The following is a 25,846-nucleotide window of genomic DNA, read 5'->3' as shown; positions in this document are numbered from 1 at the left end:
CTGCTGCCTGTTCCCATTCAATCCAAGTCAAAAGCAAGCCTCATCCACTTGTCCCAGTGGGTGTCAGTCACTCTTTGTGCCTTTTTTTTCAACTAATTCTCTGTGTATTTGTACCTGTCTGTGGGTGGAAATCTGTCTGTGGTTGCAGGTGTTGTGGGGGTACTTTCATCAGCCAGCGTGGATGTGAGAATGACTGTTGTTCTGTGGATTTGCTAGTGTTTATGTTTGGAGCTGTAAGGAGGTGTTTGAATACGTACAGTCTATGCCTCTGCAGGAAGTGAATTGTATGCATATATTTCTATATGGATACCTATTTATCTGGCATTTGGATATGAATGAACATTTGTTTTGGCAGCTGTTCACATGTATTGTCATGGTAGTGTGGTGGCTAGCGCAATGCTTTACAGTATAGGCGACCCAGGTTCAATTCTCACCCCTGCCTGTAAGGAGTTTGTATGTTTTCCCATTTGGTTTCCACCGGGAGCTCCAGTTTCCTAGGTCTAAAGATCGACTTGTTGGTAGGTTAATCGGTCATTGTAAATTAAGCTTGGATTAAATCGGGAGATTGTTGGGTGGCGTGGGCGCTGTATCTCAGTCATAAAGTCATGATATTTATTTATATATGGTTACATCTTTGTGTATATATTAATAAAAATGTATGCGTGTTTGAATGTGCATGTATGTGTATAAGTGCATATTTGAATGGATTTGTGGGTTTGTCGTTGATAGATATCGACTCTTCAATATGTCTGAGTGCTTTTTTATTCAGTTGTTTGTGCGTCTGTGCTTGTCTCGTTGGTCTCTGACCACATAAAAGCTGTCCTTAAAGACCCTGACCTGCTAATCAAACTTCACAGAGAGATGGCCTTGCTTCGAAAGGACTGTGTCTTACTGATCCACATCTGTTTGATGCACAATGTTTTGCAGTCACGGAAGTGAAGTTGTTCACAAACAAAACCAACATCCAGCATGAGAGTACTCAGTAATGAGAACCTCTGGCAGAGAAAGTGTTAGTCTCATGACAAGTATTGCTTTGAGCCCTCCTGCAGCACATGTATGACATGTGTGAAGAGAGGAGTGTCAATGGTGTGCCTCTGATTCAAGTGGGCTTTATAGAGTCATGGATTTGTACATAACAGAATCAGGCCCTTCAGCCCATCATGTAAATGCCCACCACCATGCTTATCTATATAAATCCGACAAACCTTCCCTAATTCCATATCCCTCTATACCTTGCTTATGGAGGTATACAGTATGTCAAGAAGCCTCTTAAATGTTGTTACTGTTCCTGCCACCCCACCTCCTCAGGCAACTCATTCCAGATACCAATTATTTCTTTATATGAAACACTTACACTGGAGCTCTCCCTTAAACCTTCTCCCTCCCGCCTTAAAACTTATATCCTTGATTTTTTTTTAGATGAAACTACCATATCAGCTCCGTCATGGGTACTGGCCTCTGTAGTATCCAGAACACCTTCAAGGAACGATTCCCCAAAAAGGCGGCATCCATCAAGAAAGACCCAATGCCTTGTTCTCATTGCTGTCATCAGGGAGGAGGTACAGAAGCCTGAAGGCACACACTCAGTGATTCAGGAACAGCCTCTTCCCCTCTGTAATCAGATTTCTGAATGGACATTGAACCCATGAACACTTGCCTCATTACTTTTTTATTTCTATTTTTTCACTACTTATTTAACTACATATACACACACACACGTATGTTACTGTAATTCACATTTTTTTCTATTATTATGTGCGTATTGTGCTGCCTCCGCGAAGGCAACAAATTTCATGGCATATGCCAGTGATATTAAACCTGATTCTGATGTTCAGTGTAAGCCCGAGGCAAGCTAGTGTGAAGAAACATTTGCAGTTGGATAGTTAAACAAGGGTCTTATAGGAAATGAAGAGTCTTTAGAATTATTTCTTATCTGCAGAATTTTGGGCTAGTCGTTGTTCCATGCCTCAGAGGACACATTAACCGCAGTAGCATTGCACTGTCATATGCTTCCTGTCATCAGATCATAGGCATAGAAGCAGCAAGAAGGCAATTTGGCCTCTTGTAAATGCACAGCCACTGAAAAGATCCAGATGCCACTATCACTGAATTCTCTGAGCACTACGGTCACTGCTGCTTCAGTGCATTTCGCTCAGAGCATTTAGTGCGGTAGAAAAGGCAGCTGATTCCTCTCCTTAGTCGCTCTGCCATTGCCAAGCCAACAGAGATAGAACAACAGCTGTAAATACTCAGTAGGTCAGTCAGCAGCTCTGGACTCGCAGCCCGGAATCCTAAATCAGTACTGTGAAGGAGAGAAGTTAGTTTGGATAGCAGATAAGGTGGGGGAGTGCAATGGGTGGAACCAAGCAAATTTCTCTGGTCCATTGACACAGGATGATCTAATGTGGGACACTGAAGATGCAATTAAGCTTCCGTGTGTGTGGAATAGCTAGCGAGTGGTAAGTTATAGAATAAATATAAGAGATTCTGCAGGTGCTGAAAATCTAAGGCAACACACTCAAAATGCTGGAGGAACTCAGCAGGTCAGTCAGCATCTATGGAAAGGAATAAGCAGTCAATGTTTTGGGCCGAGACCCTTCTTAACAGAATTTTAAAGTAGTGAAGTTATTAGAGCAGTTGTCTCACTGGCTGTGATCCTGAGCTAGTGTGCTGTCTGAGTGGAGTTTGTATGTTCTTCCTTTGACCTTGCGGGTTCCCTCTCACATGCCAATTGGTAGGTTATAACCCTACAACCATGAGGCTCCTAAGCTGGCTTGGATAACTTCAGTCCCACTAACTGACATACAAACTCACTTTCAAGGACTCTTTACAATTCATGTTTTCAGTATTGTTTTTCATTTGCACAGTTTGTCTTCAGTTGTTTATCAACCTTTGCTTATGTATAGTTTTTCATAAATTCTGTTGTATTTCTTTTTCCCCTGCAAGTGCCTAGCAAGAAAATGAATCTTGAGGTAGTATATGACAACAAAAAGCATACCTTAATAATAAAGTTACTTTGAACTTAGAATTAGTTACTGGAAATTTTTCTCTGTATGCAGGTGGAATCTGGTGGGAGTTTATGGGCATGAGGGAGAAGAAAAATGGGAATACTGTAGGATTGATGTAAATGCGTGGATGGTGTTTGGTGCAGACTCAGTGGGCTGGAGGGCCTGTTTTGTGTTGTTTCTTTCTATGTTTCTATATCCAGCAGAGCAGGCTATGCAAAGAAAAAGGAAAAGTTGAACCAAAATAATAACAGGCAACAACCATCCGTACCCATAGTATAGGGCTTCCCAATCTTTTTTTATCCTATGGACCAATATTGTTAAGCGAGGGGTCTATGGGCCACAGGTTGGGAACCTCTACTATAGAAAGTGAGAGAAACCGAAAGTTGGGCAATTTATTTATTGTTACAGCTCGGCTTAAGCCCTTCTGGCGCTTCGAGCCACACTGCCCAGGAATCCCAAGATTTAATCCTAGCCTAATTATGGGACAATTTACAATGTCCAATTAACTTACCAACCAGTACATCTTCAGACTGTGGGAGGAAACCAGAGCACCGGGAGGAAATCCATGCGGTTACGGGGAGAATGTACAAACTCCTTACAGTGGGGTCACCTGTACTGTAAAGGCTTGGACTAACCACTACACCACCGTGCCTTCAGTACTTTTGTAGAGTCCTGCAGGCTGCGGTGAAGCCAGCGGGAGGTGTTGTTCCCGCACTGAGATGGGTGCCGGATAAACGAATGATTGGGAATGCACCGACAGAGACACCATGAGTATCCTCTCAGCCTTTCAACTGCAATCTGTGGACAGCTCCAGTCACAAGTGGACACCAAGCAAGTGTATAGTATTGGCAATATACAATGAACAGGGATAGGTGATCTGCACCAGTAGTGGAGCCATTCTCCCAGTCACTCGCTCACTCCAGGGCCTGCTGTGAGTTACGTAATGTGGAATCTGATGCGGAACTGTTGTTGCCATTAACGGTGGGAGCATTTGGCCCTGGGTGAGCAACAGTGTAAGAATGTCCTGCATTCTGTGAGTACTGACGTTATGTCGTGAGTAACAGGTGCCTCCCTCTCAGCTGGGAACATGGTCTGCAGTCAGCCAAGGGATAGGTGTTCATGTCCCTCAGCTTCAGTTTGAACTCCGACCTGGGAATTGCTTTTGTGTAAAAACAATAAAAGAAGAGCGAATTGCAGAATTAAGACATTGCAAATCTAATTTGCTTTAAATCTGTATTGTAATCCCCTCTGTTGAAGTAACAGATAAGCAGGTCTGGTTGGATATATAATCTCCAGATGTCGTAGTCAGCTTCCTGATGGTTGCTTCTTTCCTCAGGTTACTCTGTGCAGACAGAAGATACACAAATCAGACCCAGAAAGTACAGGCTCTGGAGCTGAGTGCTCCCTGCGTCAATAATTACTTTAAACAGTAATAAGACAAACCAATTCCTTTCCCCACTGACCCTGCCCGGGCATCGCATCAGAGGATTCGGGCAGAGGACCCTGTAGTTGTTGGCAGGCTATTCCACCATCGGCTTCATCACATCCAATCTTGCCCCGTCCTCAAATGTCCAGATTAGTCACTGAACAGTTATTGGAGTATTCCTGTTAACATGCCAGTTGAGGTTAATGGTAAATCTCCCCTTGTCAATTCAAGTACTTTATTAAAGACAGTGCTAAATCCTACTCAGCTGAGGCATCACCAAATCAATGTGGTAGCAGATAAGCTGTTTCTTACTGAGGATTTCTGATGGATAAACATTGGCGGAAACACTGAGGATACCTCTCCCGTTCTTCGTCATGCTTTTGAATTCTTTGTTATCCAAGGGCAAGGTTATAAATTACAATCTACAGAGTGGGCCTGGCTCGTCACTCGTGCTGAGGGCCACTCCACACTCTAAGGTCCAAACGGCTTCCCTTTTGGGTCACTATTCTGTGATTCCACGTCTACCGGTTGGAAGGGTCAGTACATTGATTTAAAGCCTCACCATTCTGACCGTGCAGGACTCCTTCATTACTGAAGAGAGTTCCTCCATGTTTCTGGAGCAAGGCTCGAACTCTCGGCCTTCTGCCTGGGAACATCTGTGCTGTCCACTGAACAGGCTCAGGGAGTTGGTCATTTGGGAAACAAGTCATAGTTGTTAAGACATAACACTTAAGGAGCAGAATTAGGTCATTTAATCTATCGAGTGTGCTCGGCCATTTGATCATGACTGATTTATTTTCCCTCTTAACCCCATTCTCCTACCTTCTGCACAAACTTTTGATGCCCTGACTAATCAGGAACCTATCAACCTCTGCTTTAAATATACCCATTGACTTGGCCTCTTACTCTGTCTGTGGCAATGAATTCCACAGAATTCTAATGAAATCAGTTCTATAGGTGGCGGTATCAACTGCTTCTCTCCTCGCCTTTCAGATCATCTGGTGGTAGAGACATCAATCGGCCCAGAGGACTCATCTCAGCTCCAGCCACCGGTGCAGAACAAGCGGCGCCTGTCCGCCATCTCACAGAGCAGACTGGACCGCAGCTTCTCGGAAGAAGGGACAGAGAAGTCGACCGAGGCCCAGAAGCCCCGGGTGTACACCATCTCTGGTGAGAGCCAACTGATGGCCGAGAGGGAGAGCGAGGGCCCTCGGCCCGGCAGGGTGGGACAGCAGGCACCTCAGGGACCGTGCAGCTCGGGCAGGAGCTGGTCCGGTGGCAAGCAGAGCTCCAAGGACTGTCCTGGCTGTGCAAAGGGCTCTGTCCCCACCCAGCAGACCTTCGACCTGGAGCAGGCGGCATCCCGTGAGCCTGCCCGACATCGCAAGAAGCTGGAGCGGATGTACAGCGTGGACAGGGTGTCTGGTGAGTGGGAACGCTGGCCCGCGTGTGGCTGGTTGACCATGGACATGGAACATAGGACACAGGACAGCAGAGTGTAGAACATAGAACACAGGACAGGGCAGCACTAGTACAGACACTTCTTGCTGAACACAACGCCATATTAAACTAATCCCTTCTGCTGCACTTGATCCATATCCTTCCATTCGCTGCATGTTCATACATCTGTCTAAAAGCCACGTGAACACCACTACCGTATCTGCTTCCACCACCATCAGTCTGTGTAAAAAAAAACCCTTGTTCTGTACACCTCCTTAAACCTTTCCCCCTCTCAATCTAAAACTCTCGAGAATTCAACATTTCTACCCCAGAGAAAAAGATTTTGTCTGTCCACACTATCTATGCCTTTTGTAATTGTACAAACTTCCAATGGGTCTCCCCTCGGCCTCTGAAACTCCACAAATAACCCAGTTTTGTTTAGTGTAGTGAGAGGAAGGGAGTGCTGAGGTAGGAGCTCAGGAGGAGACTGGTGGACTGAGATGGGGTGTAAGATGGCAGGTCGTTGTGTTGGAGGGGAGGGGCACACCTGCCTATCGAAAGAAAATTGCATTTCCTTTCCTACCACTGATGTTGCTCAACCTGCAGGTTCCCTCCACTGGATTGTTAACGTGGGTGGGTGATTCGTTGCCTTTAGATGTGGAATCATGGAACATCGTAGTGACGTAGTTTAAATCTGGTGGTTGTTGCAAGCGTCCTACCTTAAAGCAATTTCAAGCCAATTTTTTTAAATCCAAAAAGCACTGGAGCAAAGAGATTTCATTTATCAGTGCTTCTTCCTCTCCTGAGGTGGCCTTGCCCTTCTTCACTGAAATCAGTGAATGTTCAGCCCCTTCTTGTTTGTTGGTCTCTTGGCTTTTGTTCCTGCCTCAGGCTTGTCTAGAGTCACCATCTGGTATAGTTAGTGAGTCTTCGGTAAGATAGGGAATTGTACCCTAGACCTGGTGACCTCTCCCCTAGACTCAGAAGACTATGACACCATGGATGTAGGAGCAGATTTAGGCCATTTGGCACATCGAGTCTGCCCCACCATTTTGTCATGGCTGGTCCATTTTCCCTCTCAGGCCCGATCTCCTGCCTTCTTCCCATATCCCTTCATGCCCTGACCAATCAAGAATCTATTACACCCCTGCCTCAAACACACCCAGTGACTTGGCCTCCACAGCTGCCTGTGGCATTAGGGTTAGCATGGAGACAAGCTCCTTGGCCCATTTGTCCATGCTGACCAATATCCCCAGCTAAGCTATCCAGTTTGCCAGTGTTTTGCCCATATCCCTCGTAACTCTCCTTCTCCATGTACCTGTGTAAATATCTTTTAGATGTTTTAGTGTACCTGCCTCAACCACTTGCTCTGGTTCATTCCATCTACTAACCACTCTGGGTGAAAATGTCATCAGGTTCTTACTAACTCTCTGCCCTGTCACCTTAATCTGACGTCCTCTAGTTCTTCATTTCCTTCATCCTGGGAAATCAAGAACTAGATGACATTCACTCTGTCTATACACTCATGATACACCTCACGAAGGTCACCCCTCATTCACCTATGCTCCAATAAAAAGATCCAACCCACTTAGCCTCTCTGTATATCTCAGCCTGTTGAGTCCTGAAAAGGTACTTGTAAATCTCCTCTGCACTCTTAACAGCCTAATGTCATCTTTTTGGTCATGAGTCCGAGAGCCTGTGTAGGAGTTTCGAGCTGAGGTATTTGCCACTGCAGAGAGACAATGATTAAGCCTCCTGTGTTGAAACAAGTTCAAAAGCAAATTACTGTTCTGATTTTCAAGGCAGGAGTCTTATTGAAAAATAATTTTCAGTTGGTTGCTAGGAGGCTCTACAGTCAGCGTGCATTTTGTAACAACATACTGTGTAGTGGGTTACTGTGTTTTTGCGTGATTACAACAAGGGAGTTGTAAAATGACTGGGATTGGTGATGGCTTGTGGAGCTACCCACTCTCCAGCTTCAGCATTCGCAAATAGATCTGATTAGTAGTCTCCACAGGTATAATCAGTGGTTCCATTTAATATCAGAGAATGTATACAGTATACAGCCTGAAATTCTTACTCTTCACAGACATCCACAAAACAGAAGAAAAACCCCAGAGAATGAATGACAGAAAAATGGAGAGCCCCAAAGCAGATTTCCATCAGTTCCCACCTCTTAAACTCGTCCTGAGTTGGCCACAGTGGTACTGTTGTTCATTCTGCCCACTTTTGATAAAGGGCACCATCCTGACAGGGCTCGCGGAGTTGCTGTTTCTGTGCTGTATTTGTCTGTCAGCAGGAAGAACTGCATGCTATTGCCTGCAGTTAAACCCCTATGTGATAATGGTGCCAGGAGGAGTCTGATTTTAGCAAAGCTTCAAGTAGTCTTGCATAGACCTGTGAGATTCTGGTAAGAGGCCATGTAGGATTTGAGGCAAAAGTCCTAAAGGTCCTGGGACAAAGTCTTCGGCCCTGGATGTGAGTCTCCCAGGGTAGATGTGCTGAATAGACACTGAGGTTATGTTCAAAACTTAGACTGTAGTGGCTGTCTTGAATCTAATGGATCCAGCGGTTTGGAGAGATCAGATCTTGCCTCCACCTCAGTGATGTTTAATGGCGTCAAGCTCTGTGCGTATCAGCAGGTAACTCTGCTTTTCAATGGGAGTGGGGAATTATATGTAGGAGCCGAACAAATGAGCACTTGTCTAGCTCACTCATGTTTGGACACCTTTAGTCCTAAGAGCTGGCCAGTGAGGTTCTGGATTTGCTACTTTTTCCTGCTTCTGCAGTTCCGGCTCCTTATCCCGTGGGACAAAAGTTTCATTTGAAGCTGGGTGATTCTCTATCCATTCTTGATATTCAACTGAAGATTGGATGCTGGAATCTGGAGCAACAATGTGATCTCAGTGGATTGACCAGCACTTTGGGAGGAGAGGGAGTGTCGGCATTTTGGGTTAAACACCTGCCTCAGTGCCTCAGGTCTAATTCAACCTGTGGCACTGACATTTCCATCCTTCCACACTCCACACAGATGCTGCTTGACCTCCCTCAACTCCCCCCCCCCCCCCCCATGATTGGCTGATTGTTGGTCACTTGGACATCTCTGGGTCAATCTCCTTTCCTCATTTCTATCTATGGCCACAGTCAGTATCCAGTTAACGGACATAGTGGTAGCTCACTGCTGTCTGTTTTAGAGCAAGTTCTACAGGGTCACTTCCCTAATCATTCTTTCCATTGTTATTTCTGATCAAAGTCTTTTTGTTTTTCAGACGATGTTCCAATCCGGACTTGGTTTCCAAAGGAAAACCTTTTCAACTTTCAGACAGCCACCACCACAATGCAGGCGTGAGTATAGTAACACATTGCCTTTGCTTTCTGAACGTTTATCGTTGGGTAAGATCACTAGATGCTCGGGCAGTAAGGAAATTTTAAGTGTTGGAGATCAGTGTAGGAAAGAAGACTATTACAGAGATTCAGAACTAATTTTATTGAAAGACAGAAAAGATCTGACTGCTGATGACTTGCTGCTATTTCCTGTGTCTTTTCTATCGTGATCCCGTGTGAAAGACTGTGCATGGACTTGCAATTGTAGGGTGCAGAGTTTTGCTGATAAAACAAGAACCACGTTGTCTTTAAACCTGGGGTTATTTGGCAAAGTTTAACTGGTGCAAATAACCCCAGGTTTAAAGACTTGAACTGTTACTGGTTTCACAGCAAAACCTACAATTGCCAGTGAGTGCACATTCTTTTATGGAAAGAAAGATGAGGGAATTTACTTGGCAAACTTTAACTGATGCACAACATTGCAAACAAGTTTTTCATTTTGCTTAGAGTCTGTGATTGCTGCACTGTTGGAATTCCAATCTCACAGGCGATATGTTTAAGCTTAAACCCTACCTACTACCTTATGTGAATGTAAAAATGCACATTTTGAGGAAAAGCACATGAAGATGAGTTATCAAATTCCTGGCAATTTTCACTCTACCCACAAGAATGGTTATGTGTATGGTGTCCTGCAATGAAGACACTACCTGCCATATTTCTCTAAATGAAGATAGTGACAAAATGTAAAGAATAATTAATTAATGATGAAGTGTTTTGGGATTTCAAGAACATATGAAAGGTAATATGTAATAGGAATAAAAAGCAGAAAGTCATGTAAACATTCATCAGGTTCTGCAACATTTGTGGGAAGAAAAGCAGAGTTAATTTTATCAGAGCCTCCTCTCACCGGTTCAAATCTTTGATCTGAATTTTTTAACTCTGGCTGCCTCTCCAGATCTGCTGTATGTTTCTAGCATTTTCTATGGTCATTTCAGATTGCCAGCATCTGCAGTTTTTGATTTTCAATGATTTAGAAACATAGAAACATAGAAAATAGGTGCAGGAGTAGGCCATTCGGCCCTTCGAGCCTGCACCACTATTTATTATGATCATGGCTGATCATCCAACTCAGAACCCCGCCCCAGCCTTCCCTCCATACCCCCTGATCCCCGTAGCCACAAGGGCCATATCTAACTCCCTCTTAAATATAGCCAATGAACTGGCCTCAACTGTTTCCTGTGGCAGAGAATTCCACAGATTCACCACTCTCTGTGTGAAGAAGTTTTTCCTAATCTCGGTCCTAAAAGGCTTCCCCTCTATCCTCAAACTGTGGCCCCTCGTTCTGGACTTCCCCAACATCGGGAACAATCTTCCTGCATCCAGCTTGTCCAATCCCTTTAGGATCTTATACGTTTCAATCAGATCCCCCCTCAATCTTCTAAATTCCAACGAGTACAAGCCCAGTTCATCCAGTCTTTCTTCATATGAAAGTCCTGCCATCCCAGGAATCAATCTGGTGAACCTTCTTTGTACTCCCTCTATGGCAAGGATGTCTTTCCTCAGATTAGGGGACCAAAACTGCACACAATACTCCAGGTGTGGTCTCACCAAGGCCTTGTACAACTGCAGTAGTACCTCCCTGCTCCTGTACTTGAATCCTCTCACTATAAATGCCAGCATACCATTCACCTTTTTCACCGCCTGCTGTACCTGCATGCCCACTTTCAATGACTGGTGTATAATGACACCCAGGTCTCGTTGCACCTCCCCTTTTCCTAATCGGCCACCATTCAGATAATAATTTTGCTTTGGGTCCAGGTTTGGCTTTCATTGGGGCCCAGGTAGTTTACACTGATTTATAACACTTCACATTTGGGATTTGAGGAAATTTGACTTTAATTTGGCAGTGGCAGATTAGCTGCAGAAATGTGTGCAGTTTCATGGCCACTTTCTGGACTGTGTCTGCAGGGGAAATGAGTGAATTGGTCTGAACTCAACTCGAGGAAGCCCGTTGTCATGTGAACAGTGGTCATCTGTGGCACTAGACAGTGACCACCTCCCACCCAGAGGGAAATTGATGAAGACCCATTCACACATATTTCAACCTGAAATATTAAGTTCCTGCAGTTGCTGCATGGCCTACGGAGTATTTTTTCATCATTTTCTTTTAAATTTCAAATTTCAAGCATTTGCATTCTGACTCAATTTTTGTGTAAATGCAAATTATTTCTTTAAATATGTACCATTAGCAGAAAAGGCCAAAGATTCAGTCCATTGAAAGCCTTACTTCATTGGGTTCATTAAGATTTCCGTTGATGGTAATATATTAATTTTAGGGAAACGTCGTAAGCTAAACTTTCGCTAGCCTGGAAATTTCTCACAAGGCGTCTTGCTTTCAAATCTAAGTTTCCCCATTCATTTGTCAATATTATGGTCAGGTTCAAGCTTCAGGCATAAGGGTCACTCACCGCTTGTGTGGCATCAGGCAGCAATAAAAATTCCCTTTCATCTGTGCACTGCATCTAAATCAACATTGAATCACTTGAGCTACAGGTTGTGCCCTAATACGTTCCCTCCACATCGGGGGTGCAGAGGTTGTATAGTCCTGGCTGACAGTGAAACTTCGTTTTTCAAAGAGTGCAATCAAGACCTAGACAGAGATAAGTTATACAGTATTATGAGAGAGTGAATTATTGCCTCTGATGATATTTTTACACATTTTTTGGAGGATCTGGGCTTCACTGACAAGGCCAGTATTATCCGCTTTGGTTTGCTAGGCATTTAAAAATCAACTACACGGAGTTGCGTTCACTTGGACCCTGAAGCACTGTTTCCTCCATGAACTCCTCTCTTACACCTCTGTGGCCGTCTTCATCTTCCTCCCAAATAGTATGTGGGGTGTTGTAGGGACAGGGAGTGTATGTGTGTGTGAGAGAGGGAGAGAAAGAAAAGAAAATGCTAAGGAATATCCATGTACGTGCCCACCACATTTTGGGTGTGCCTGTTACTATACATGTAGATGTATTTGGTCTCCAGTTGCTACTGGAGCAAGACCCCTCCCTCTGTCAAGCTCATACGGTGGCTGAGGATGAAGGGTGACATCGCAGCATAACAGCTAGCGAAGCACTTTACTGCGCCTGAGACTGGGAGATCGAGGTTCATTTCCCGCTGCTGACTGTAAGGAGTTTGTACCTTCTCCCTGTGACTGCAGGGGTTACCTCCACTAATCGTGGGACAATTTACAATGACCAATTAACCTACTAACTGGTATGTCTTTGGACTGTCCATGCAGAACGTACAAACTCCTTATAGGCAGTGGCGGGAATTGAACCTGGGTCACTGGTACTGTAAAGCATTCAACTAACCACTATGCTACCATGCTGCCCCAGAATGTTTGTGCATGAGGGAGAGAGTATCAGCAGGTTAGAGAAAGATGGTGCGAGGAAAGATTCTGCTCTGAAGTGCAAGCAAGAAATAATACCTCAGAAGTGAGTCAGCAAGTGAGAGTGTAAGAGTGAATGCATGAGAGACGCAATGACTCAGCAAGTGAGAGACTGAAGCGCAGACTCAAATCACAGTTTGGGGAGAGAGAGTCAATGCTTGTGAGCTGAAAAGAGAGAGAGAGAGAGTCAGCACATGGGGAGGGAGAGTGTTGATGCAAGAGGGAGAGAGGGAGTCAAGGTGTATATGAAAGTGAAGGAGTCAGCACGTCAGAACTGTGCATGATGTGGAGGGTGAGTTGGTGTAAGTGAGAGAATGAAAGGGTCTGCATGAGGGAGTTAGAGTGTGGGTAAGGGGGGAGGGTCAGTGTGTGGGTCTGAGGATCTGAGGGAGAGAGAGGCACTGTGAGTGAGGGAGGGAGAGTCAGTGTCTGAGAGAGAGAGTATATGTACGTGAGGGAGATTCAGTGTGATTGTAAGAGAGGGAGGGAGAGCCAGTGTCTGAAGGAGAGAGTCACTATGTGTGAGGGAGAGTCAGTGAAGGAGAGAGTTACTCTGTGTATGAGAGAGAGAGAGAAACAGTCAGTGTATGTGAGAGAGTAGGCAGCACTTGGCACTGATGGAGATGTAGTCTTGCAGATTCTGTTCTTTGCCCCAAATTGCAACCACAAATCAATAACGGTGACATTGTAGACGGTTACGATGATGCCCTGTGGCAATGGAAAAGATTGCATTGAAGGAATGGCCTGATACACTTTATATATAGTGCCGCTGATGTATGCTGGTTGCTGTGCAATGATGTGGAAAGCTCCCTCATGCCCTATTTACATCAGTCATATTGGAAAATGACACAGAAACCTACAAAAGTCATACACTACTAGCAAGTTAAGACACCTTTAATATAGCAAAATGCCCAAAGGTATTCTCAGAATTCTATTCATAAAGAAGTAAGTTAATTAGCCAATTTCCCCTTAATATATAGGCGAGTGTTAGAATCGGGGGGAGCTGACGGAAATCTAGGGAGAACAAACAGGGATTTATGTCGGATTAGTGCAGATTGGCATTTGATGGTTTTAGTGCACTCAATGGGCCGATGGGTCAAATTTTGTTTTGTCTGACTCTCCAAGTCCAAAATAGTGTTTGGGTGACACTTAGTGTAAAGGAAAGGGAACCAAGAGGTGTAGAGGGCCTGTCTTGAGCAGGGATCAGGCAGGCTGATGGCAGTCACCCGCGTGAGGGTGAAGGAATGGGTGATGGGCAAGGGTACAGCTTCAGAGGAACTGTGAACCCGAAGATGGCCGTGAGCCTGGAAGGATTTGAAGACAGGGATGAGAATTGTAAAGTAGAGGATATGGGGATTGGTAGCAATGCAAGCTGCTGAGCTCAAGTGCTACCTGACAGAGACAATTATTATTCCCTTTTGGCCAAGCCACACAAACAGGAGTCGGCAGTGAGCAAGCACGAGTTGCGTTTTATTGATGCAAGCATTTGTTCTCTTTTATCTGGCGTGTACTGTACATGAAAGGAAAATGCACCTGGATTTAGTAATGACAGAAACAGGCGGTACCAACCAGAGGTCTGAACACGGCTTAATAAGCATCCCACACCCTAAGTAGTATTCCACTAACCTGGAACTAATTGGGTGTCACTTAACAATCAAGCTTTCTCTAAAACATTTCCATTATTCCTATCAGTGATTTTTTTGTTAAACATGCAAAGTATGCCAGCATTTGAGAGCTAAGTTTGGTGTTTAATGAGATCACACTGAATACTGAGTAGCAGTAGGTTCAGTCAGCCAGCATGTTAAATGAGTGCTCCCATTGGTAAATTTATAATTGAATGTAAATTTATTGCACCAGCGGTGTGTCATATAAAATATAATTCCAGGGTTTCAACCAATTGTTTTCTTGATAATAATCCTCTTTGAGAATCAGCAGATCAAATAATGATTACACTTGCCTTAAATATGGAGAGCTTCCAGTGCTCGATACTATCTCCTGTATTTCACATGTCTCAGTTCCCAAGGTGATGAGGTTCAATGTAATTGCTCATCAGCTTGCCTTTAGTAAGTGTAAATCCGGAGTGTGACTTCAAATGACCATGGCAGATGAAGACGGGAACTAAGCTATGAAAATTTACTCCAGTAGAACTACCAGGACTTAGTTTCAAACAAGGAACATCAAATGAGCGTAATTGCTTTTCACGGAATTGTGGAGGGAAAGGGAAATGAAACGCCTTGGAGTTTTCAAGATGTGGCAAATCACTTTATAATAAGCCAATACACAGAACTGGAATCAGGTTTAATATCACTGGCATATGTCGTGAAATTTGTTGTTATGCAGCAGCAATACATTGCAATATATAGTAAAAGAGAAAGAAAACTGAATTACAGTGAGGCAGTGTTCATGGGTTCAACGTCCATTCAGAAATCAGATGGCTGAGGGGAAGAAGCCGTTCCTGAATTGTTGAGTGTGTGCCGTTAGGCCTCTGTACCTCCTTCCTGATGAGAAGAGAAGAGGGCATGTCCTGACGAGGGCCCTTAATGATGGATGCCACTTGTTTGAGACATCGCTCCTTGAAAATGTCCTGGATACTGTGGAGGCTAGTGACTAAGTTTACAACTCTCTGTAGCTTATTTTGATCCTGTGCAGTAGCCACCCCCCCACCCACCCATACCCAGACGATGATGCAGCCCGTTAGAATGCTGTCCAGGGTACATCTGTAGCAATTTGCGAACGTAAAAGAGAAGTGTAATAAAGTAGCAAAAGCCAGGTTTACAAGCATTTCAGCTCAAGAGGCCCATATGGATGGTCAATGGTGAACACAAGGCTCTGTCTATCCCTTAAATAAAATTTCATCATATTCTTCAATGTAAGAAACAAGAGATTCTGCAGGTGCTGGAAATCTTGGTCAACACACAAAATACTGGAAAAATTCAGCAGAACTGAGCATACGTTCCTAGTCTACTGCTGTTGTAGCCCAGTCACTTCGGGGTTTGGTGTGTTAGGCATTCAGAGATCGTCTTCTGCACACCACTGCTGTAATGTGTGGTTATTTGAGTTACTGTCACCCTATCGTCTGCTTGAACCAGTCTGGCCATTCTCCTCTGACCTCTCACTAACAAGGTTTGTGCCCACACAACTGCTGCTCACTTGATATATTTTTTGTTTTTTGCACCGTTCTCTGTAAACTCTGGAGTCTGTTGTGCATGAAAATCCCAAGAGGTTAGCAGTTTCTGAGATACCCGAAACTACCCTGTCTTGCACCATCAACCAATCCACAGTCAAACTCACTCAACTCACATTTCTTCCTCATTCTGATGTTTGGCCTGAGTAACAATTCTGTCTGTCTGTATCTTGTTTTACGGCGGTTGGCATCCAGCTTAATGGTGCATTACCGCCACCCTCTGCTCCAGAATGTGCACTAGACATACATTCTAAATCCCTTCACCCAATCACACACACACACACACACACACACACACACACACACACACACACACACACACACACCCCTACACTTCACCCTCCCATCTTTGACCATCCTAGTATCCTATTCCTGTTTATTCATCATATTCTATAAAAAATACCTGTGCCCCTTAAAAATGCTAAAAATACCCGGACGTGCTCTCTCACCCATGCCCAGCAACCCTTTTAATGTGAATTCCTGCATCCCCAACTCCCTTAATTTATTTCTCATCATCTCTCTCTGTATCCCATACTTCCTGCAACTCAGAACTACATGTTCTACTGACTCCTCTTCCTGACATTCCTCACACAATTCTGTCTGGTGTTTCCCTATCATTTTCAATGTTTTGTTTAATGCACAATGCCCCAGCCTTAACCTAGTCCACACAATTTCCTCTCTTCTGTTTCCATTACCTACCCTACTAACTGCAACACTCTTTTGTATTTGATATAAATGCCTCCCTGTCCCCTCCCTGTCCCATCTTTCTTGCCACATTCGGTTGACTTTTTCCCAGATTACACACTTAACCTCTGCTTTACTGATACTAATGTGCATTTCCACATTTTCTTTCTTTAACGCCCTCTTTGCCAACTGAGTAACAATTGAACCTCTTGATCATGTTTTAATGCATCAGGTTGCTAACACGTGATTGGCTGAATAGATATTTGCATTAACGAGCAGGTGTACTTAGTAGTGGCTACTGAGTGTATCTGCTCAGTTCAATGGCATCATTAACTTCCCAGTTCTGGCATCATCCTAATAAATATCCTTTGCACCTCTATACTGCTGCTATAAATGTTTTAATTCTTGGAGGACTGAATTCTTAAAAGTACTTCATGAATATACAAATTTAATATTGCTTTGCTACATATCTAGCAAATTAGCTCAGTCTAGCAGGGATTAAGCAACCTTGCAGAAATTAATTCATTTTCCTTGTTTTCTTCAACATTATTAGCATAATATTACTTCAAGCAGCCTGTGTGTGTGTGTGTGTGTGTGTGTACCAGTCCCTGATATCCCCCTGCTCAGTTAGGCACTATTTTTAATGAAACATGTAACTTCCTTATTCTTGGCACATTGCTAGTAAGTAATTTGCCAATTGTGTGTCCCTTTCATAATTGTGTTGACATTCTGAGTCTTTCAGGTGACCTCCTTTGTTTAGTGATATCTGCAAATTTGAAATATTTCCTGCCCACGGGTTCGAGTGAAGCAACAATGGGCTCTGCTATAGTTTCACTCATAGTCATAGTCATACTTTATTGATCCCGGGGGAAATTGGTTTTCGTCACAGTTGCACCATAAATACTAAATAGTAATGGAACCATAAATAGTTAATTAGTAATATGTAAATTATGCCAGTAAATTATGAAATAAGTCCAGGACCAGCCTATCGGCTCAGGGTGTCTGTCCCTCCAAGGGAGGAGTTGTAAAGTTTGATGGCCACAGGCAGGAATGACTTCCTATGACACTCAGTGTTGCATCTCGGTGGAATGAGTCTCTGGCTGAATGTACTCCTGTGCCCACCCAGTACATTATGTAGTGGATAAGAGATATTGACCAAGATGGCATGCAACTTGGACAGCATCCTCTTTTCAGACACCACCGTCAGAGAGTCCAGTTCCATCCCCACAACATCACTGGCCTTACGAATGAGTTTGTTGATTCTGTTGGTGTTTGCTACCCTCAGCCTGCTGCCCCAGCACACAACAGCAAACATGATCGCACTAGCCACCACAGACTCGTAGAACATCCTCAGTGTCATCCGGCAGATGTTAAAGGACCTCAGTCTCCTCAGGAAATAGAGATGGCTCTGACCCTTCTTGTAGACAGCCTCAGTGTTCTTTGACCAGTCCAGATTATTGTCAATTCGTATCCCCAGGTATTTGTAATCCTCCACCATGTCCACACTGATCCCCTGGATGGAAACAGGGGTCACCAGTACCTTAGCTCTCCTCAGGTCTACCACCAGCTCCTTAGTCTTTTTCACATTAAGCTGCAGATAATTTTGCTCACACCATGTGACAAAGTTTCCTACCGTAGCCCTGTACTCAGCTTCATCTCCCTTGCTGATGCATCCAACCATGGCAGAGTCATCCGAAAACTTCTGAAGATGACAAGACTCTGTGCAGTAGTTGAAGTCTGAGCTGTAAATGGTGAAGAGAAAGGGAGACAAGACAGTCCCCTGTGGAGCCCCAGTGCTGCTGATCACTCTGTTGGACACACAGTGTTGCAAGCACACGTACTGTGGTCTGCCAGTCAAGTAATCAAGAATCCATGACACCAGGGAAGCATCCACCTGCATCGCTGCCAGCTTCTCCCCCAGCAGAGCAGGGCGGATGGTGTTGATCGCACTGGAGAAGTCAAAAAACATGACCCTCACAGTGCTCGCTGGCTTGTCCAGGTGGGCGTAGACATGGTTCAGCAGGTAGATGATGGCATCCTCAACTCCTAGTCGGGGCTGGTAGGCGAACTGGTAAGTGTGGCCTGACCACAGGCCGGAGCAGCTCCAGAGCAAGCTTCTCCAGGGTCTTCATGATGTGGGAGGTCAATGCCACCGGTCTGTAGTCATTGAGGCCGCTGGGGCACGGCCCACCGTGGTGGTTGTGTGGGGGAGGGGTATAGTCATGACAGCAGGGTGAGGACTGTGAGGAGGGGTCGGAGGGGAGGGTGGAATATGTGTTGGTTGGGGGCTGACAACAGGTGGCTCATGTGGGGGATGGGCAGGGGTCACAATGTTGAATCTGTTAAAGAACAGGTTAAGTTCGCTGGCCCTGTCTTTGAACTTTGACTATCTCCATTTAGCAACATACAGGCTGGAGAGAAATCTGACTGACTAATGCACAGCACTGGTACCCAGGTGGCTCCAAGTAAATGAGCAGGCATTCTAAAACCTTCCCTGCTGAATAAATATGAAAAATAATCCACCTGACACCTGTCTTCTGCTCGTAGGCATCGCTCCATGAAGAGAGAATTTGAACGTACAACAGTACCTTGTTGCAATGTTACGATCTCCAAAATATTTAACCTACATATAATAAAGCTTTCATGTAAAAAAAACTAAAACGTTTATTACTTTTAAAATTAAGTTTACTACTTATCGTTAACAGAGGGATTCTAACTAGTTTTTCTTTATGTTCTGATGTACAGTAGGGAAGGTAAACCTGTTGTCATAATAGAGTCACACAGCATAGAAACAGGCCTTCACCCAACATGTTTGTGCTGCTCGTTGTACTTATTTACACTAATCCCTCTTCCCCATAGTAGCTTCCTTTGCTTTATTTGGCGTCTAATTCCAAACTGATTGGTTATTCAACCTCCCTTCAAAATTCCCTTCAGCAAGTTGCTCAAATCAGTCAAACATCGACCAGCATGTTAAGGAGGCAGTCCTTGTTTGCTGCTTAAAAATATACCCAGGTCACAGTATTATACAACATACTTCTTCAACTTCCTTTCAAGTGAAATAGCCATCACAGTGGTTCAACATGGAAATATTTTCTTTTAATCCTTTAAAAGGAACAGTACAAAGCACCTTCCACAAGAAAGCCATCAAGGAAAGCAATACCAACTGATGCGTGTGTCAGCCTCTGAGCCCAGTGGGTAGAAAAACGCCAAAGACTAAACTGACTCTCTGGGGTAATTCTGGAGAAACTGCTTTTTGCCCACCCTTTAGCTTTCAGATTTCATACTTACTGCAGCAGTTCAGACCAAGCATTTCATTGTAGCCTGCTTTGTGAAGTCTTGAGTTTGTGGAACGTTCTATATAAAAGCTGTTCATTGGGTAAAATCTTAGTCAATAAAGAAGGAACTTGCATATAGCCTTTCACATCCCTATAAGTGGTTAATGGCCAGTGAAGCGGCTTTGATGTGTGCCTACAATATTACAAAGGCAGCAAAAAGATAACTTGAATGTTACAACTCAAATAACAAAGACGATCATGATCAGTACACAAAGGCTGCCATTTTCTTACCCACAATCCCCTTCCCTCCCTCAAGCGTATCGCCATAACAGGGAAAGTGTTAATCCTAACTAAATGCTTACATAGCCCAAATGAACAGAATTCAACATCAAACACAGGCTCGATGAACAATGGCATGGTGATAAACAGTTAGGCATTTGTCATTGGTTTGAGGAATTTATATTGACCAGGCAAAAGGGAATAACTCACCTGTTTTTCTTCAAAATGGTGTTATGTAATCATTTACAGCAAAGGCAGAAAAACTGGCATCTCAATCAGTGCAGGTCTGTATCACTGCATTGATCTATCAGCCTTAATTTTTGTACACTGCACTAAATTTGAACCCCTGACTTTTATGACTCCAAGGTCGGGAATGCTGTAATAAGTGAAGCAGTATTTTGAGGAGAGTCCTGAAAGGGGAAAGGGAAGCAGATTTAAAAAGGCAACAACAGATCTAAATGGAAGAGGCTGCTTCTGATGAGAGACAGATTAATGTTATGTGTGCCAGAGGCCAGAATGGTGAAGTCAAACAAATCAATTCTACAGGGCAGAAGGAGAGAGAGTGATAGAGAGCCAAGAGAAAGGAGGGATTTGAAAGATGGATGTGAATTTTACCAGAGCAGGGTTAATAGAGTGTGTTAGTAGCTGTGAATCGACTAATTGATACATTGTCCTCGTGTTGGATTATGAATACAGCAATCTAGCCTTGTGTTGAACTGTACAGTGTTATCATTACAATACCTGCACAAAAATTTAAGAAATATTTCTGAAATAGTTGTCCATATGTTGAATTGTAGGGTAAATTGCTATAACAAGAAGCATGCATTGTAGATTTTGGAGTGAGTTCTGTAACAATGTCCCTGTGTTAGAGTACAGTGGGTTACTGTGACAGTGATCCTGCATTGGGTTACAGAGTGAGTCAATGTAACACTGTGTTGGATTATGGAATCCGTTTGGCAATAGGGTTCCTCTGTCGGATTAGGACTGAGTTACTCTGACGCTCTCCTTCTATTGGATATGGCATGAGTTACTGTGATAGTGTTCCCGCGTCGGGTTATAGAACGAATTGTGAAACACAGTCTCTGTGTTTGATTACAGAGTGAGTTAGGTGAGTTACTGTAATAATGCTCCTTTGTTGGACTGTGGTGCAAATTAGCCCACTCCCCCACCACTCCTCCTCCCGATCAGGATCACGTGAAGCCACAGGAGCAGGTGGTGGATGGTCGTATGAGCAGCTGGTGCATATCACAAGCCCTGGTTGTGCGACCACTGATGTCAGACAGACAATCTCTGAAGAGTATTGATGAGTGGTTGTGGTCACCATCTTGTGAAGACACTGCTCAGAAGAAGGCAATGACAAACCAGTTGTGTAGAAAAGTTTGCCAAGGGCAATCATGGTTGTGGTTAAAGATAAGAATAAGAACAACAGAGTGGAGGAGGTATTAAAGACAGATCAAAGATCGTAATCGCCCACGTCCTACCTGATGGCGCAGAACAAATGATATGTTGGATTTGGTCTCGGAGTGAGTTAGTGTAACAGTGACTCAATGCTGTTTAACAGAATGGGTTATACAACAGAATGCATGTTGGATTATGGCATGAGCTACTATATCAATGTCCCATTGCTTTTGATCTTGGAATGAGTCACCATAACTATACTCCATTGTTAGATTATCAAGTAATTTACTATAATATTGTCTCTGTGCTGGATTAAGTAGTGCATTCATGTAAAAATATCCATATGTTGATTATATAAAGAGTTTCTGTCACAGCATCCCTGTGTTGGATTACCGATTGAGTTCTGTATCTGTGTCCCTGCGCTGAATTTTTGCAGCGTCTTCATATAACAAAAATTCCCGCAACTTGGATTACATAATGAGCTACTGTAACAGCATCCCCCTGTGGGATTACAGAATAAATTTTGTAGCCGTGTACCTGTGCTGAATTCTTTTAAGGAGACCACCATGTGTTAGATTACAGAATAAGTTACTGGTCAGAATATTCTTTCAAGTGTTGGATAATATCTGCTTCAAAGTCACTAACCCGATCTTTTCATTTTTTTTCTCTTTCAATGCCTATCCATGTGCCTGTCATGAAGGATTTCGTGAGTACCTTACTTGATTTCCATCTCAGCTCTTTCCGCTTTCTCTAGAGTTTGTGCATTTTCAAAGCACACCTCAGATTGTGATGATTGCCCCTCATATCTCCCACCAGGGCTTTCCGAGGCTTCACAGAACGGAAAAGAAGAAAACGGGAAAATGAGTGTGCTGCTGTGATCCAGAGGTATGCATCTTCCTCCCTGGATCCTCTTATCAAAAACATTGCACTGGCGCACACCTCAAAAGGTGACTTCCAGTGGCTCTGCTGATGCCATGGGTGAGACAGTCTGGTCTGGTGACAGTCCTATTCCCCCCCACTTTGTGGAAGAACCCCAGCTGGTTGACTGTGCACTGCAATAATAAAACAACCGCCAAAATCAACACTACTGGCAATGTGGGGTCGCTATCTCATTCTTTCATCCTGGCACACGCATGGAGCGAGGACTTCTGACCATTGGTTCCAAAGACCAGAAATGTCTGCTATGATTCACGTTACTGTGACAGTGTATCCCGGGAGAAGGATATAGAATCAGAACCGTCCGATCAGCATTGGAGGAATGTCGCACTGATGCACCACTGCATTAGAACAGTGCTGATGAAACTTTGTGCTCTGTATCTCCTGATATTTGATACTGAACAGGAATGTCCTCGCCATAACATTCTCAAACTCTGAAGTTCATTAGTCTGGCAGTGACGTTGCATGTTGGTATAAAGTTTGCCTCGAGGTGACTAAATATGATGGCCTTCTTACCTGGCCCAGTTCACATGTGGCCAGGTCTTACATCCAGGATAATAGCAAGGTGCCCAGTGTAAATTATAAAACAACACAAGAAGGTTGTTGAAGACAGATTTTGGCACAGGCTGAGTATCTCCTCAGGCCAGTGCAATTACAAGAGGGATCTCAGGTGTGGTACCTTCCAGCCCTTGTACAATGTACTAGTCTGCTTCTAGTACATTGTGGCTTTGTCTGACTGGTACCTTCACCATACTAGTCATGCAATGAACCATACGTATGTTACTTAAATCACAGCGATTTCATCGCAGACTTTGGCTTTGGGACGACTCAGATTACTTTGGTTTTAAGTGAATTTTCTTTCCTGCAGAAATTTCCGAAAACACCTTCGAATGGTTGGGAGTCGACGAATTAGAGTTCAGAGTAAGTACTGAGGGTGCCTGTCGCCCTGCTTGTTTCCCTCTGTCTGGCAGTGTGATCCTGCCCTTGACTGCTTCAGTCTGCCTGTGAGTGAGGTCCGCCTGTTTCAGTTTGTTTTTATGTGCGTGTTTGTGTGTTACTTTGGGGTGGATGTGTGAGTCTGACTGGTACGTGTATAAGTGTGTGGACAGGTATGTGTTATTAGCGTGTATCTTTCAATGTGTGTGAGTGAGTGAGAGAGTGGGCACGTGGCCAAGTGGTTAAGGCATTGGACTAGCGACCTGAAAGTTGTCAGTTCGAGCCCCAGCCAAGGGAACGTGTTGTGTCCTTGAGCAAGGCACTTAATCACACATTGCTCTGCGACGACACTGGTGCCAATCTGTATGGGTCCTAATGCCTTTCCCTTGGACAACATTGGTGTCATGGAGCGGGGAGACTTGCAGCATGGGCAACTGCTGGTCTTCCATACGACCTTGCCCAGGCCTGCGCCCTGGAGAGTGAAGACTTTCCAGGCGCAGATCCATGGTCTCGCAAGAGTGAGAGAGAGATTATATCAGGGTCCTTTTGTGGCTTGAGATGGAGTTTAGTGATCTTCTTTACTGTTTATTCAAGGACTGGGAATTTTCCCAAGATTGTGACCACTTTCCTGCCTCAACCAGGGTCACCAGAACTGGTTATTCATCTCATTGCTCCTTGTGATTCTGCTGCCCCACTTCCCTGAAGAATCTTTCAGTGAATGCATTAAGCTGCCTTGTGATGTGAGCCATGCCGTATTAAATGGACACCCTTCTTACCTGCGCCGAGCGCAAGTTTCTGCCGCTGACAAGCAGTGGTCAGTGAGCAGTGCAGGAACTTGTCAGCTCTGCTGGTTTAGTGGAAAGAAGTATTTTTAATGCCGCCAGAGTCTTCTGCTTTGTCAGAAATTGGCTGGCATCACAATGGACAGTGCCTTGAGTCTGAGTTGTTCAGGGCATCACAATCTTCCTGCTAATATTGCCAAGGTCCTTACAGTTGAGCTATATGAAGAAGGTGTGTCTCATTGCACTGACTGGGGTGGAAGTCAGAGTTGTGGACTCCTTGTTGCAGCCCGCTGGTTGAGGCGAATTGTGGAAGCAGTGGGATCCAGCTACCTGTCTACATTGCCCACGTAAGGCCTCCCCCTGTCTGTATGTCACACAGTAGCTTTAGGGCAGGTGCAGCTTTGTGGGTTTCGAGGACAGAATGACTGCACCATCTCACGGGGCACTTGCAGAAAGATCTGCTGCTTATTTCTGAGGACCCAGGGGAGAGTAGCAGTCAGCAGATGCTGATGCAGCTGGCCCACAGAGCTCAGGTGTTCACTTGCCCTGTGTTAGGGAACACAGTCTCAGCCTGAAGGGCTGCCTTGGGAAATGGGAGAGTGAAATTGCAAACCTATTGGTTATGCACCACGTGTTCAGGATTACAAACTGCTGGCCTCATCAGCAGTTACCAGGTGGGAGGCTTTAGAGTCTTGGATTCACACAGCATAGAAACAGGTCTTTAAGTCCATGCTGACCCATCTAAGCGAATCCCATTTGCACGTGTTTGATGCAAATCCCTCTAAACCTTTCTTGTGCACGTCCCTGTCCTTTAAATTGCCTTTTAAATGTTGTTAATGTACCTGCCTCAACCACTTCAACTGGCAGCGCAATCCACGTACTGACCATCCTCTGATGAAAATTTTTTCCCGTTTTCTCCCTGTGGCCTTTGAAGCCCTTACAAATCAAAACTATTAACAGCCTCCACTTTTACTGTGCTCAGTGACTCGGCCTCCACAGCCAGGTATGGCAATGAATTCCAGAGATTCACCATCCTCGGCTACAAAAAATTCCTCCTCATCTCTGTTTGAAAGGGACGTTCTTGACTTCTGAGGCTGTGCCCCCTGCTCCTTGGCTGTCCCACTATTGGAAGCATTCTCTCCATGTCCACTCTATCTAAACCTTTCAATATTTGGTATGTTTCAGTGAGATCCCCCACCTCATTTTTCTAAACTCCAGGAGTGCAGCCTCAGAACCATAAAACATTCCGCAAACGTTAACCCTTTCATTCAGTTATAGGTGATCTTATTGAGGTGTATAAAACTGTGAGAGACATAGACAAGGTGACTGCACAAGGTGATCTTCCCCAGGGTTGAGGAATCGGGAACAACAGGACATAGGCTCAAGGTGAGCGAGGAGAGATTTAATGGGAACGAGGTAGAATTCTTTCACCCAGAGGATGTCAGTATATGGAACAAGCTGCCGGAGGAAGTGGGTGAGACAGGTACAGCACACAAGGCACCTGGGCAGGTACATGGAGAGAAAAGGTTTAGATAGATATTGGGACCAGATTAGAATGGGATAGCATGGATGAATTTGGGCTGAACAGCCTGCTTCGTGCTGTATGGCTCTACGACAGAGTGACTGCAAGCTGTGTGACAGAGAGTTCAGGAACAAGTTTGATCACAGAGTTGGTATTTAATTGTTTATTAAATCCTGCAATGGATTGCATCACCTGCCCTCTCCTTTCATG

At 44.4% G+C, this 25,846-nt stretch overlaps 1 protein-coding gene across 1 annotated transcript in view; it reads left to right on the top strand.

The window, feature by feature from the left end:
* nsmfb (NMDA receptor synaptonuclear signaling and neuronal migration factor b) overlaps positions 1-25,846 on the top strand; it is a 68,392-nt gene that overhangs the window by 8,257 nt on the left and 34,289 nt on the right. The window contains exons 3-7 of the mRNA XM_072240526.1: positions 5,428-5,859; positions 9,144-9,219; positions 22,161-22,166; positions 22,277-22,345; positions 23,265-23,317. Coding sequence (XP_072096627.1) covers positions 5,428-5,859; positions 9,144-9,219; positions 22,161-22,166; positions 22,277-22,345; positions 23,265-23,317 — 636 coding nt within the window. The remainder of the gene's footprint in view (positions 1-5,427; positions 5,860-9,143; positions 9,220-22,160; positions 22,167-22,276; positions 22,346-23,264; positions 23,318-25,846) is intronic.

The sequence above is a fragment of the Mobula birostris genome, chromosome 22, assembly GCF_030028105.1.
Source record: "Mobula birostris isolate sMobBir1 chromosome 22, sMobBir1.hap1, whole genome shotgun sequence".
In the NCBI taxonomy this organism is placed as follows: Eukaryota; Metazoa; Chordata; class Chondrichthyes; order Myliobatiformes; family Myliobatidae; genus Mobula; species Mobula birostris.
This window is presented reverse-complemented; position numbering and strand designations above follow the sequence as displayed.